The sequence below is a fragment of the Oncorhynchus keta genome, chromosome 28, assembly GCF_023373465.1.
Source record: "Oncorhynchus keta strain PuntledgeMale-10-30-2019 chromosome 28, Oket_V2, whole genome shotgun sequence".
Lineage (NCBI taxonomy): Eukaryota > Metazoa > Chordata > Actinopteri > Salmoniformes > Salmonidae > Oncorhynchus > Oncorhynchus keta.
In genome coordinates, this window is record NC_068448.1 from 2,201,514 (window position 1) to 2,216,902 (window position 15,389).

At 48.7% G+C, this 15,389-nt stretch overlaps 1 protein-coding gene across 3 annotated transcripts in view; it reads right to left on the reverse strand.

Annotated features, from left to right (window-relative positions):
• ccdc120a (coiled-coil domain containing 120a) overlaps positions 1–15,389 on the reverse strand; it is a 150,097-nt gene that overhangs the window by 81,907 nt on the left and 52,801 nt on the right. For 2 of the 3 annotated variants that reach the window (XR_008084577.1, XM_052484336.1), the window contains exon 1: positions 9,628–9,912. The exons of the other annotated variant lie outside the window; for it this stretch is intronic. Coding sequence is in view for 1 of the 2 variants with exons in the window: in XM_052484336.1 (XP_052340296.1) it covers positions 9,628–9,668 (41 nt within the window). In the remaining variant the exon portion in view is untranslated. Of the gene's footprint in view, positions 1–9,627; positions 9,913–15,389 lie in introns of those variants that run through there. 3 annotated transcript variants of the gene reach the window in all.

Here is a 15,389-nt window from a genome sequence, read left to right on the forward strand (position 1 = left end):
TGGAGCTGGGGTGGACTGTGGAGCTAGGGTGGACTGTGGACTGTGGAGACCTGTGGAGCTGGGGAGACCTGTGGAGCTGGGGAGACCTGTGGAGCTGGGATGGACTGTGGAGCTGGGGAGACCTGTGGAGCTGGGGTGGAGTGTGGAGCTGGGGAGGACTGTGGAGCTGGGGAGACCTGTGGAGCTGGGGGGACTGTGGAGCTGGGGTGGGAGCTGGGGAGGACTGTGGAGGACTGTGGAACTGGGGAGGACTGTGGAGCTGGGGAGGACTGCCCTGGGGAGGACTGTGGGGTGAAGACTGTGGAGGACTGGGGTGGGGAGGACTGTGGGGAGCTGGGGTGGGGGACTGTGGGCTGGGGAGGACTGTGGAGCTGGGGAGGACTGTGGAGCTGGGGAGGACTGTGGCCCTGGGGAGGACTGTGGCCCTGGGGAGGACTGTGGCCCTGGGGAGGACTGTGGAGCTGGGGAGGACTGTGGAGCTGGGGAGGACTGTAGCGCTGGGGAGGACTGTGGCCCTGGGGAGGACTGTGGCCCTGGGGAGGACTGTGGAGCTGGGGAGGACTGTGGAGCAGAGGAGGACTGTAGCGCTGGGGAGGACTGTGGCCCTGGGGAGGACTGTGCTGGGGAGGACTGTGGAGCTGGGGAGGACTGTGGAGCTGGGGAGGACTGTGGAGCAGAGGAGGACTGTAGCGCTGGGGAGGACTGTGGCCCTGGGGAGGACTGTGGAGCTGGGGAGGACTGTGGAGCTGGGGAGGACTGTGGAGCTGGGGAGGACTGTGGCCCTGGGGAGGACTGTGGAGCTGGGGAAGACTGTGGAGCAGAGGAGGACTGTAGCGCTGGGGAGGACTGTGGCCCTGGGGAGGACTGTGGCCCTGGGGAGGACTGTGGACTGTGGAGCAGAGGAGGACTGTGGGGGAGGACTGTGGCTGGGGAGGACTGTGGCTGGGGAAGACCTGGGGAGGACTGTGGTGCTGGGGAGACTGGGGCTGGGGAGGACTGTGGTGGCCCTGGGGAGGACTGTGGAGCTGGGGAGGACTGGGCCCTGGGGAGGACTGTGGCCCTGGGGAGGACTGTGGCTGTGGCCCTGGGGAGGACCTGTGGGGAGGACTGTGGGGGCCCTGGGGAGGACTGTGGAGCTGGGGAGGACTGTGGCCCTGGGGAGGACTGTGGAGCTGGGGAAGACTGTGGAGCTGGGGAGGACTGTGGTGCTGGGGAGGACTGTGGCCCTGGGGAGGACTGTGGCCCTGGGGAGGACTGTGGCGCTGGGGAGGACTGTGGCCCTGGGGAGGACTGTGGAGCTGGGGAGGACTGTGGCCCTGGGGAGGACTGTGGCCCTGGGGAGGACTGTGGCCCTGGGGAGGACTGTGGAGCTGGGGAGGACTGTGGAGCTGGGGAGGACTGTGGCCCTGGGGAGGACTGTGGCCCTGGGGAGGACTGTGGAGCTGGGGAGGACTGTGGAGCTGGGGAGGACTGTGGAGCTGGGGAGGACTGTGGAGCTGGGGAGGACTGTGGAGCTGGGGAGGACTGTGGAGCTGGGGAGGATTGTCCCCAACCATTCATTTTATTTAACTCAGCAAGTCAGTTAAGAACAAATTCTTATTTACAATGACGGCCCACCAAAAGGCAAAAGGCCTCCTGTGGGGACGGGGGATGGGAGTAAAAACAAATATATAAGACAAAACACACGACAAGAAGAGGCAACGCAACATAAAGAGAGACCTAAGACAACAACATATCAAGGCAGCAACACATGACAACACAGCATGGTAGCAACACAACATGACAACAACATGGTAGCAACACAGAGACGAGAGAGTCTGCTCACCCACAGAGACTAGATAGTCTGTTCACCCACAGAGACTAGAGAGTCTGTTCACCCACAGAGACTAGAGAGTCTGTTCACCCACAGAGACTAGAGAGTCTGTTCACCCACAGAGACTAGAGAGTCTGTTCACCCACAGAGACTAGAGAGTCTGTTCACCCACAGAGACTAGAGAGTCTGTTCACCCACAGAGACTAGAGAGTCTGTTCACCCACAGAGACTAGAGAGTCTGTTCACCCACAGAGACTAGAGAGTCTGTTCACCCACAGAGACTAGAGAGTCTGTTCACCCACAGAGACTAGAGAGTCTGTTCGCCCACAGAGACTAGTCTGTTCACCCACAGAGACTAGAGAGTCTGTTCACCCCCACAGAGAGTCTGTTCACCCACAGAGAGAGTCTGTTCACCCACAGAGACTAGAGAGTCTGTTCACCCACAGAGACTAGAGAGTCTGTTCACCCACAGAGACTAGAGAGTCTGTTCACCCACAGAGACTAGAGAGTCTGTTCACCCACAGAGACTAGAGAGTCTGTTCACCCACAGAGACTAGAGAGTCTGTTCACCCACAGAGACTAGAGAGTCTGTTCACCCACAGAGACTAGAGAGTCTGTTCACCCACAGAGACTAGAGAGTCTGTTCACCCACAGAGACTAGAGAGTCTGTTCACCCACAGAGACTAGAGAGTCTGTTCACCCACAGAGACTAGAGAGTCTGTTCACCCACAGAGACTAGAGAGTCTGTTCACACAGAGACTAGAGAGTCTGTTCGCCCACAGAGACAAAGTCTGTTCACCCACAGAGACTAGAAGATGATCCACAGAGACTAGAGAGTCTGTGTATAACAGAGACTACTGGTTAATCAAACAAGACTTGATTTTCACCACAGAGACTACAACAGTTGTAGATCTTACAGTGAAATGTTGACTACAACAGGTGTAGTAGACTAGTGAAATCTGTTCGCCCACAGGTAGATCATACAGTGAAGTCTGAATACAGACAGGTGTAGGTAGATCTGTTCACCCACAGAGTGAAATGTCTGTTCTACCCACAGAGATAGTAGATCTGTTACAGTGAAATGTTTTCTTAATGTCACATTGATTGAGCTCTTATCTTTTAACACCCACAAATAGCAGTCTTTACCACTAAACCAGCAGACCAACATGAGACTAGAAGTCTGTCACCCACAGGACTAGAGTCTGCTCCACAGAGACCTCTACACTTAACTGAGATGTTCAACACACTGTACACAGTTCACAGCTGAAGATGATTTTATTAAAGGATGGTGTGATAACTGCAGCTACTGGTTAATCAAATCAAAGTTGATTTGTCCCTACCGAAAATACAACAGTTGTAGATCTTACATGAAATGCTGGGAGGCAGGTAACCTACAGTGGTTACAACAGATGTAGATCTGGCAGTGAAATGCCTAATGGTCACATTGATTGGGCTCTTATCTTTTAGTCTAAAGTAGCATTTTAAACCAGCAGACCAACATGTAGGGGAGGCAGGCTCCCACCCTACAGTGGTACACAGACGGGTTTTTATTAAAGGATGAGGTGAGAGGCGCAGGTAAGCTCTTCCCTACCCAAAAGTGGTTGGACATGTAGGGGAGGCAGGTAACCTAGTGGTTAGAGTGTAGGGGTGGCAGGTAACCTAGTGGTTAGAGTGGAGGGGCGGCAGGTAACCTAGTGGTTAGAGTGTAGGGGAGGCAGGTAGCCTAGTGGTTAGAGTGTAGGGGCGGCAGGTAGTCTAGTGGTTAGAGTGTAGGGGCGGCAGGTAGCCTAGTGGTTAGAGTGTAGAGGTGGCAGGTAGCCTAGTGGTTAGAGTGTAGGGGAGGCAGGTAACCTAGTGGTTAGAGTGTAGGGGAGGCAGGTAACCTAGTGGTTAGAGTGTAGGGGCGGCAGGTAACCTAGTGGTTAGAGTGTAGGGGAGGCAGGTAACCTAGTGGTTAGAGTGTAGGGGCGGCAGGTAACCTAGTGGTTAGAGTGGAGGGGCGGCAGGTAACCTAGTGGTTAGAGTGTAGAGGAGGCAGGTAACCTAGTGGTTAGAGTGTAGGGGCGGCAGGTAACCTAGTGGTTAGAGTGTAGGGGCGGCAGGTAACCTAGTGGTTAGAGTGTAGGGGCGGCAGGTAACCTAGTGGTTAGAGTGTAGGGGCGGCAGGTAGCCTAGTGGTTAGAGTGTAGGGGCGGCAGGTAACCTAGTGGTTAGAGCGTTGGACTAGTAATCCCCGAGCTGACAAGGTACAAATCTGTGGTTCTGCCCCCGAACAGGCAGTTAACCCACTGTTCCCAGGCCGTCATTGTAAATAAGAATTTGTTCTTAACTGACTTGCCTAGTTAAATAAAGGTTAAAAATGAATGTGAATGTCCATGTTGACTGAAACACCCTGTAAGAGATTAAAAGACTAGCTTTCTGATGACAAGACAAGAGTTTCTTTCGTCTGATGGAGTGAGACATGGCCAATGGCACCGTCACCTATATAGTGCACTACTTTTGCCATAGGGCCTCTGGTAGTGCACTAGATAGAGAACAGGGTGTCATGTGGGACCCTAGTCTTTAGGTCTCATGGTCTCTAGGTAACTCTTCAAACACCTCAGTAACCTACAAACAGATCAGACACACAACCTCTCCCTTCTCATCCTCTCCTCTCCCCTCCTCCATCTCCCTTCTCATCCTCTCCTCCATCTCCCCTCTCATCCTCTCCATCTCCCCTCCTCCATCTCCATCTCCCCTCTCTTCCTCTTCCCTCCCTTCTCATCCTCTCAATCTCCCCTCTCATCCATTTCCCCTCTCCTCCATTTCCCCTCCTCCTCTCCATCTCCCTTACTCTCCTCAATTGCACTGTATTCTCTCCCCCCTCAACTCCTCTCCCTCTCTCCTCTTCCCTGCTCACCCAGTGTCCAGGACAACACACTAAAATCACAACTGAAGTCGCCTGGACGACGAACCAACACCTTCAGTTCAGGAATGTTCACCGTTGTATTAACGTAGTGACTAGAGGTCGACCGATTAATTAGGGCCGATTAATTAGGGCCGATTTCAAGTTTTCATAACAATCGGAAATTGGTATTTTTGGATTTGGCCAATTTTCTTTACACCTTTATTTAACAAGTCAGTTCAGAACACATCATTATTTTTGATGACGCCTAGAAATGGTGGGTTATAACTGCCTCGTTCAGGGGAACAGTGGGGTTAACTGCCTCGTTCAGGGGAACAGTGGGGTTAACTTCCTCGTTCAGGGGAACAGTGGGTTGACTGCCTCGTTCAGGGGAACAGTGGGGTTAACTTCCTCGTTCAGGGGAACAGTGGGTTAACTGCCTCGTTCAGGGAACAGTGGGTTGAGTGTTCAGGGAACAGTGGGTTAACTGCCTCGTTCAGGGGGACAGTGGGTTAACTGCCTCGTTCATGGGAACAGTGGGTTAACTGCCTCGTTCAGGGGAACAGTGGGTTAAGTCAGGGGAACAGGGTTAACTGCCTCGTTCAGGGGAACAGTGGGTTAACTGCCTCGTTCAGGGGAACAGTGGGGGTTGGGAACAGTGGGTTGACTGCCTCGTTCAGGGGAACAGTGGGGTTAACTGCCTCGTTCAGGGGAACAGTGGGGGTTCAGGGAACAGTGGGTTGACTGCCTCGTTCAGGGGAACAGTGGGGTTAACTGCCTCGTTCAGGGGACAGTGGGTTAACTGCCTCGTTCATGGGAACAGTGGGTTAAGTCAGGGGAACAGTGGGTTAACTGCCTCGTTCAGGGGAACAGTGGGTTAACTGCCTCGTTCAGGGGAACAGTGGGTTAACTGCCTCGTTCAGGGGAACAGTGGGTTAACTGCCTCGTTCAGGGGAACAGTGGGTTAACTGCCTCGTTCAGGGACAGAACGACAGATTTTTACCTTGTCAGCTCGGGGATTCAATCTTGCAACCTTACGGTTAACTAGTCCAACGCTCTAACCACCTGCCTCTCATTGCACTCCACGAGGAGCCTGCCTGTTACGCGAATGCAGTAAGCCAAGGTAAGTTGCTAGCTAGCATTAAACACAATCAATCAATCATAATCACTAGCGAACTACACATAGTTGATGATATTACTAGTTTATCTAGCGTGTCCTGCGTTGCATATAATCGATGTGGTGTGTATTGGTGAGAAATACTGTGTGTTCCTAACCATGAACATCAATGCCTTTCTTAAAATCAATACACAGAAGTATATATTTTTAAACCTGCATATTTAGCTAAAAGAAATCCAGGTTGGCAGGCAATATTAACCAGGTGAAATTGTGTCACTTCTCTTGCGTTCATTGCACGCAGAGTCAGGGTATATGCAACAGTTTGGGCAGCCTAATTTGCCAGAATTTTACATAATTATGACATAACATTGAAGGTTGTGTAATGTAACAGCAATATTTAGACTGATGGATACCACCCGTTAGATAAAATACAGAATGGTTCCGTATTTCACTGAAATAATTAAACGTCTTGTTTTCGAGATGATAGTTTCTGGGTTCGACCATATTAACGACCAAAGGCTCGTATTTCTGTGTGTTAATTATGTTATAATTAAGTCTATGATTTGGTAGAGCAGTCTGACTGAGCGGTGGTAGGCACCAGCAGGCTCGTAAACATTCATTCAAACAGCACTTTCGTGTGTTTTGCCAGCAGCTCTTCGTTGTGCGTCAAGCATTGCGCTGTTTATGACTTCAAGCCTATCAACTCCCGAGATGAGGTTGGTGTAACCGATGTGAAATGGCTAGCTAGTTAGCGGGGTGCGCAATAATAGCGTTTCAAAGTCACTCGCTCTGAGGGAGTAGTTGTTTCCCTTGCTCTGCATGGATAACGCTGCTTCGAGGGTGGCTGTTGTCGATGTGTTCCTGTTTCGAGCCCAGGTAGGAGCGAGGAGAGGGACGGAAGCTATACTGTTACACTGGCAATACTAAAGTGCCTATAAGAACATCCAATAGTCAAAGGTTAATGAAATACAAATGGTATGGAGAGAAATAGTCCTATAATTCCTATAATAAGTACAAACTAAAACTTCTTACCTGGGAATATTGAAGACTCATGTTAAAAGGAACCACCAGCTTTCATATGTTCTCATGTTCTGAGCAAGGAATTTAAACGGCACATATTGCACTTTTACTTTCTTCTCCAACACTTTGTTTTTACATTATTTAAACCAAATTGAACATGTTTCATTATTTACTTGAGGCTAAATTGATTTTATTGATGTATTATATTAAGTTAAAATAAGTGTTCATTCAGTATTGTTGTAATTGTCATTATTACAAATAAATAAATAAAAATTGACTTTTTTGGTCCTCCAATAATCGTTATCGGTGTTGAAAAATCATAATCGGTCGACCTCTAGTTCGGATAGGCGATTGTAGACCAGGAGTGGCTGATGGAACACCTCAGCTGGCTAGCTCCGGAATAATTGATGTTTGCTCCGGGACCGACGTAAGCCAATAGTCACTCGAATAGCATCTAGCTAGCTGCAAGATCCAGGTGTAAATGTCCAGAGCTTGCGGTAAAAATCCGGGGATATGGAGAGAAAATAGGTCCGGTATGCTCTGGTCTGAGTAGCGATAGCTTTTCGAGCTAAAGGACAGCTGATGACCACCAACCGTGGTTAGCTGAATACTAACGTTAGCCAGTAAACTGGCTAGCTTCTGGCCTCTCTTTTGGCTAGCTTCTGGCTAGCTTCTGGCCTCTCCTCTGGCTAGCTTCTGGCCTCTCCTCTGGCTAGCTTCTGGCCTCTCCTCTGGCTAGCTTCTGGCCTCTCCTCTGGCTAGCTTCTGGCCTCTCCTCTGGCTAGCTTCTGGCCTCTCTTCTGGCTAGCTTCTGATCTCTCTTCTGGCTAGCTTCTGATCTCTCTTCTGGCTAGCTTCTGATCTCTCTTCTGGCTAGCTTCTGATCTCTCTTCTGGCTAGCTTCTGATCTCTCTTCTACAGGAGAGTGTTTTGAAGTTGAGTTTTTAGAAAAAAATATATATAAAAAGATATGCGAGGAAAATATGTAAATATATATATATACATGGGACATGACAAGACGAGGACAAAGGACGTCTGACTGCTATGCCATCTTGGGTTGCTATGGATACTAACTTGGACATTTAAAAAACTGTAGTAGATCAAATAAACACAGATCTAAACTCTTACCTTCGATTTCACTTGTATCTACAGTAACAACACAGATAGCCTACTGTGTGTGTACAGCAGTATCACACACAGTAGGCTCTCTCTGGCTGTGGCCCCGGTGCAGAGGTATCAACAGTATCACATATCTCTGGCTGTGGCCCCGGTGCAGAGTTATCAACAGTATCACACACAGTAGGCTATATCTCTGGCTGTGGCCCCAGTGCAGAGGTATCAACAGTATCACATCTCTCTGGCTGTGGCCCCAGTGCAGAGGTATCAACAGTATCACACACAGTAGGCTATATCTCTGGCTGTGGCCCCAGTGCAGAGGTATCAACAGCATCACATCTCTCTGGCTGTGGCCACAATGCAGAGGTATCAACAGTATCACATATCTCTGGCTGTGGCCCCGGTGCAGAGGTATCAACAGTATCACATCTCTCTGGCTGTGGCCCCAGTGCAGAGGTATCAACAGTATCACACACAGTAGGCTATCTCTCTGGCGGTGGCCCCAGTGCAGAGATATCAACAGTATCACATCTCTCTGGCTGTGGCCCCAGTGCAGAGGTATCAACAGTATCACACACAGTAGGCTCTCTCTCTGGCTGTGGCCCCAGTGCAGAGATATCAACAGTATCACACATAGTAGGCTATCCTCTGGCTGTGGCCCCGGTGCAGAGGTATCAACAGTATCACATCTCTCTGGCTGTGGCCCCAGTGCAGAGGTATCAACAGTATCACACACAGTAGGCTATCTCTCTGGCTGTGGCCCCAGTGCAGAGATATCAACAGTATCACACATAGTAGGCTATCCCTCTGGCTGTGGCCCCAGTGCAGAGGTATAAACAGTATCACATCTCTCTGGCTGTGGCCCCAGTGCAGAGGTATAAACAGTATCACATCTCTCTGGCTGTGGCCCCGGTGCAGAGGTATCAACAGTATCACATCTCTCTGGCTGTGGCCCCGGTGCAGAGGTATCAACAGTATCACATCTCTCTGGCTGTGGCCCCGGTGCAGAGGTATCAACAGTATCACACACAGTAGGCTATCTCTCTGGCTGTGGGCCCGGTGCAGAGATATCAACAGTATCACATCTCTCTGGCTGTGGCCCCAGTGCAGAGGTATCAACAGTATCACATCTCTCTGGCTGTGGCCCCAGTGCAGAGATATCAACAGTATCACACACAGTAGGATATCTCTCTGGCTGTGGCCCCAGTGCAGAGGTATCAACAGTATCACATCTCTCTGGCTGTGGCCCCGGTGCAGAGGTATCAACAGTATGCTCAGGTTGGGATTACAGTGTAGTACTACTTTCCCACAGAAAAATGTTAACAATGACCCTTGCTTTTGCCAAGCGCTCCTACACCAACATGTTGACTCAGAGGATCAGCACATGGGGCCAGTCTCAAACCTCACATTCATAACCTTGATAGTCATATCAAAGTAATGACCTAATCGATAAAAGGTTGGCACTGACAAATAATTGAATATATAATATTTAAATAAAAATCTACAGTGGCGCCTTTCCTCTTGTTTGGAAAATAAAAACAGCTTTTGACACGGGTTTCCAAATGTGAACATGGATTGCTGTTGGTAACATTCAACAATGTGATATTAATTAAACAACACACGTGTATTGTAGGATATTACATTTAAGAATACATACGGTAAGTTACGGCTGATTACCTCGATATGCAGTTTAAACTACCCGGTGGAACAAACAGCATGCGGAGTGAAGATCGATGTCAACACAGGTATGTTCTAACCGAACCAACCCTTTCAATGTACACCGTATATTCCCATAGCGCTCGTTACAACGGATCCGGTATGCCACGACACAATAATGTAAATAAATGATGAAAAGCGTCAATAAAAACGCGCGGATGAAACTTCTCAAAAGTCCTCGTTTAAAAGTCCATTAGAGCGTTTCGGTGTTCCGCAGTCAGTCGGGGCGCAGCTACCTCTCTCTCTCTCTCTCTCCGCCTGGCTGAGAGACTCTGGACACAGCGACTTGTTGCGGCGATACCAAATGGTCAGATGCAGAGGGGGGTAGAAACAGCAGGGGCAGCAGATCTTTGTAAGCGAAAAAGACAACCATAGTATAATTCAATCTCTCATCTAAGATGTATAAAATAAGTCCCTTTACATCACTTGATATGTTTTATAATTAGGTTTAGTAGGCGATGTTTATTCAGATATATATTTTTGAAAGATTGGTTTGTTCCACTACAGCTGATGTGTAGGCTACCTAAACTGTATCCAGATGTAAACTGTCCAAGAAGATACAACTCAAAATCCTGTACAGAATTTTATGAGATAAATTGTCTTTGAACTTGTATGTATGGTCCTGTATTTTCAGCATTTCCTTTGGAAAATAACAGCCATAAGTCATTGTTTTTTTGTTTTTTTTACACACTTAAATTCAAACATCAAATTATGTAATTTCCTGAGTGGCTACAATGTTGCCATTTTATGCTGAGTTCTCTGTTTGTCCACTGAGGTTGAAAATGGAAACATTGTTACAAGACAGTTGGTAAGTTCCAGCAGTAGCCAACCAGAGGACTGGAGATGGTCACAGACAGAGACAGATGTAAATGTCGATAGCCTTCGCTGACAGGTATCAGGTTTCAGGTGTTATCTTCTGGTCTACTGTGGGTTGAAACAAATCTATCACAATTAATGACTGTTAGAAAACTAGACAACAAGGCTTCATAACAACCAAAGAGAGGACTGGAGAGATGGTCAAAGAAAGAAAGAAAGAGCAGGAAAGATAGAGACAGGTATCAGGTTTCAGTTGTTATCTTCCTGCCTACTGCAGGCTGCTACAGATGTAGGATCCTCATTTGACCAGTTTCTCACAGCGGGGGAAAAATGCTGCAGCAACAGAAAATGTGAATTATTTTATGGATTATAATTAAATTGATTATTTTGTTGTTGATACATTTTTTGTATCAAATCAAATCTGATATTTTAAAGTGGAAATTTATACACTTCAGAAAATGTTTTTAAAACTCAAACAGGGTAATACAATTAAGATATTCAATTGAAATCACATTTTATTCGTGACATTCATCGTAAACAACAGGTGTGGAGGAACAGTGAAATGCTTAGTTACAGGTCGTTCCCAACAATGTAGAGAGAAAGAAAATAGAGAAATAATAGAACAGTAAAATAACGTAATAATAAATACGATAACGTGGTACTATACACAGAGTACCAGTACTGAGTCAATGATAACATGGTACTATACACAGAGTACCAGTACTGAGTCAATGATAACATGGTACAATACACAGAGTACCAGTACTGAGTCAATGATAACATGGTACTATACACAGAGTACCTGTACTGAGTCAATGATAACATGGTACTATACACAGAGTACCAGTACTGAGTCAATGATAACATGGTACTATACACAGAGTACCAGTACTGAGTCAATGATAACATGGTACTATACACAGAGTACCAGTACTGAATCAATGATAACATGGTACTATACACAGAGTACCAGTACTGAGTCAATGATAACATGGTACTATACACAGAGTACCAGTACTGAGTCAATGATAACATGGTACTATACACAGAGTACCAGTACTGAGTCAATGATAACATGGTACTATACACAGAGTACCAGTACTGAGTCAATGATAACATGGTACTATTCACAGAGTACCAGTACTGAGTCAATGATAACATGGTACTATACACAGAGTACCAGTACTGAGTCAATGATAACATGGCTGTATACACAGAGTACCAGTACTGAGTCAATGATAACATGGTACTATACACAGAGTACCAGTACTGAGTCAATGATAACATGGTACTATACACAGAGTACCAGTACTGAGTCAATGATAACATGGTACTATACACAGAGTACCAGTACTGAGTCAATGATAACATGGTACTATACACAGAATACCAGTACTGAGTCAATGATAACATGGTACTATACACAGAGTACCAGTACTGAGTCAATGATAACATGGTACTATACACAGAGTACCAGTACTGAGTCAATGATAACATGGTACTATACACAGAGTACCAGTACTGAGTCAATGATAACATGGTACTATACACAGAGTACCAGTACTGAGTCAATGATAACATGGTACTATACACAGAGTACCAGTACTGAGTCAATGATAACATGGTACTATACACAGAGTACCAGTACTGAGTCAATGATAACATGGTACTATACACAGAGTACCAGTACTGAGTCAATGATAACATGGTACTATACACAGAGTACCAGTACTGAGTCAATGATAACATGGGACTATACACAGAGTACCAGTACTGAGTCAATGATAACATGACTGTATACACGGAGTACCAGTACTGAATCAATGCTAACATGGCACTATACACAGAGTACCAGTACTGAGTCAATGATAACATGGTACTATACACAGAGTACCAGTACTGAGTCAATGATAACATGGTACAATACACAGAGTACCAGTACTGAGTCAATGATAACATGGTACTATACACAGAGTACCTGTACTGAGTCAATGATAACATGGTACTATACACAGAGTACCAGTACTGAGTCAATGATAACATGGTACTATACACAGAGTACCAGTACTGAGTCAATGATAACATGGTACTATACACAGAGTACCAGTACTGAGTCAATGATAACATGGTACTATACACAGAGTACCAGTACTGAGTCAATGATAGTCTGCCACACTCCCGCAGTGTGGCAGACTATGAACCTGGAAGCTACTCCAGCTTCGGCAGGACTCCCACAGTGTGGCAGACTATGAACCTGGAAGCTACTCCAGCTTCGGCAGGACTCCCGCAGTGTGGCAGACTATGAACCTGGAAGCTACTCCAGCTTCGGCAGGACTCCCACAGTGTGGCAGACTATGAACCTGGAAGCTACTCCAGCTTCGGCAGGACTCCCACAGTGTGGCAGACTATGAACCTGGAAGCTACTCCAGCTTCGGCAGGACTCCCACAGTGTGACAGACTATGAACCTGGAAGCTGCTCCAGCGACACAATCTCTTCATTAAATGGTCTACTGGTGCCATCATGGGCTGGAGCCTGTTCTGCCACGCTCATTGCCTGAAGTCAGCACAACCTGCCCCGGGACGTCTTTCTGGGGGCTCAGAAGTTGCCCCGGGCCTCTCCGCCATTCCCGCGGAGTACCAGGACATCCGGGAGGTGTTCAACAAGGCCCGGGTCACTTCGCTTCCGCCGCACCGACCATATGACTGTAGGATTGACCTTCTCCCTAGCACCACTCCGCCCCGGGGACGACTGTACTCTCTGTCGGGACCAGAGACCAAGGCCATGGAGATCTACATTGGGGGAACCGTTACCCACTACCACTCATCTCCTCCGCCTTCGAGCCGCTCCAGGGGGCCACAGTTTTTTCCAAGCTGGATCTACGGAATGTCTACCACCTGGTGCGGATACGGGAAGGGGACGAGTGGATGAACGCCTTCAACACAGCCAGCGGTCACTACGATTATCTGGTCATGCCATTCGGCCTTACCATGTCCCTGCTGTGTTCCAGGCTCTGGTTAATGATGTTCTCCGTGACATTTTGAAATGTTACGTTTTTTGTCTACATCGACTACATACTCGACTTCTCCCGTTCCACCCAAGAACATGTGCTGCACGCCCGACAGGTTCTCCAACACCTCCTTGAGAACCAGCTGTTTGTAAAGGCAGAGAAGTGCCAGTTCCATCGCTCCACCCTCCCTTTTCTGGGCTTCACCATCTCCACTGGGAGTTTACAACTGGATCCCGGGAGAGCGGTGGTGTATTGGCCCCAGCCTACATCCAGGGTGCAGCTGCAACATTTCCTGGGGTTCGCCAACTTTTATCGCCGCTTTATTCGGGGTTACACTGGCTTCGCCCCTGTCTGCACACACCTTACCCAAGGTTCCGTTCACATGGTCTCCAGCTGCTGACCGGGCGTTCTCGGGACCTCAAACGTTGCTTCACGGCTCCCATCTTGGTTCATCCTGACCCATCCCGTCAATTTGTGGTGGAGGCCGACGCTTTGGATGTCGGAGTGGGGGCTGTCCTGTCCCAGCATTCTGCCCTGCAACTCAAGCTACAATCCTGTGCCTTCTTCTCCCATCGCCAAGGAGAAGAACTACGATGTGGGGAATAGCGAGTTTCTCGCGGTAAAGATGGCATTGGAGGAATGGTGGCACTGGCTGGAGGAGGCAGGACATCGTTCATCGTGTTGATCGACCACAAGAACCTGGAGTATCTCCGCAGAGCCAAGCGCCTCAACTCCAGGCAAGCTAGATGGGCCTTGCTGTTCACACGCTTGAACTTTTCCCTCATACCAAGAATGTCAAGCCGGATGCACTGTCACGCCACTATAGACCCACGACCTCTAACCCGAAACCCCACGACTTCCAACGGCCAGTTGGAGCGAACCAACCAGGACCTAGAGACTATTCTGCGCTGCCTGGTCTCCATCAACGCCACCACCTGGAGCCAGCAGCTTGTGTGGGTCGAATACGCCGCAACACCCTTCCTTGCTCAGCCACGGATCACCTTTTGAGTGTTCCCTGGGGTATCAGCCCCCACTCTTCCCTGAGCAGGAAGAAGAGGTCGGCATACCTTCTGCCCAGACGTTTGTCCTCTGCTGTCGTCGTACCTGGGGGATTGCCCGGTTGGCACCCCTCAAGACCACCTCCAGGTATCGACGACAAGCAGATCGCCACCGGACCCCGGCTCTCCGGTATAGGCTAGGGCAGAAGGTATGGCTGTCCACCAGGGATCTGCCCCTCCGGGTGGAATCCCGCAAACTCTCCCCCCCGGTTTATCGGCCCGTTTCCCATCTCCAAAGTCATTAGCCCCTCTGCTGTTTGTCTTCTGTTGCTCCGTACCCTTCGTATACATCCTACCTTTCATGTGTCCAGAGTTAAATCCATGTCGCACAGCCTTTGTCTCCTGTTTCCCTGTGTATTTATACCTGTGTTCTCTGTCTGTTGCCAGTTCGTTTTGTTTCGTCAAGCCTACCAGTGTTTTTCCCTCTGCTTCTGTCACACCATTGTTCCTGTTACCTAGTTTTCCCATTGTTGACCATTCTGTCTACCCTGACCCTGAGCCTGCCTGCCGTCCTGTACTTTTGTCCCACCTATCTGGGTTACTGACCTCTGTCTACCCTGACCCTAAGCCTGCCTGCCGTCCTGTACCTTTGTCCCACCTATCTGGGTTACTGACCTCTGTCTACCCTGACCCTAAGCCTGCCTGCCGTCCTGTACCTTTGTCCCACCTATCTGGGTTACTGACCTCTGTCTACCCTGACCCTAAGCCTGCCTGCCGTCCTGTACCTTTGTCCCACCTATCTGGGTTACTGACCTCTGTCTACCCTGACCCTGAGCCTGCCTGCCGTCCTGTACCTTTGTCCCACCTATCTGGGTTACTGACCTCTGTCTACCCTGACCCT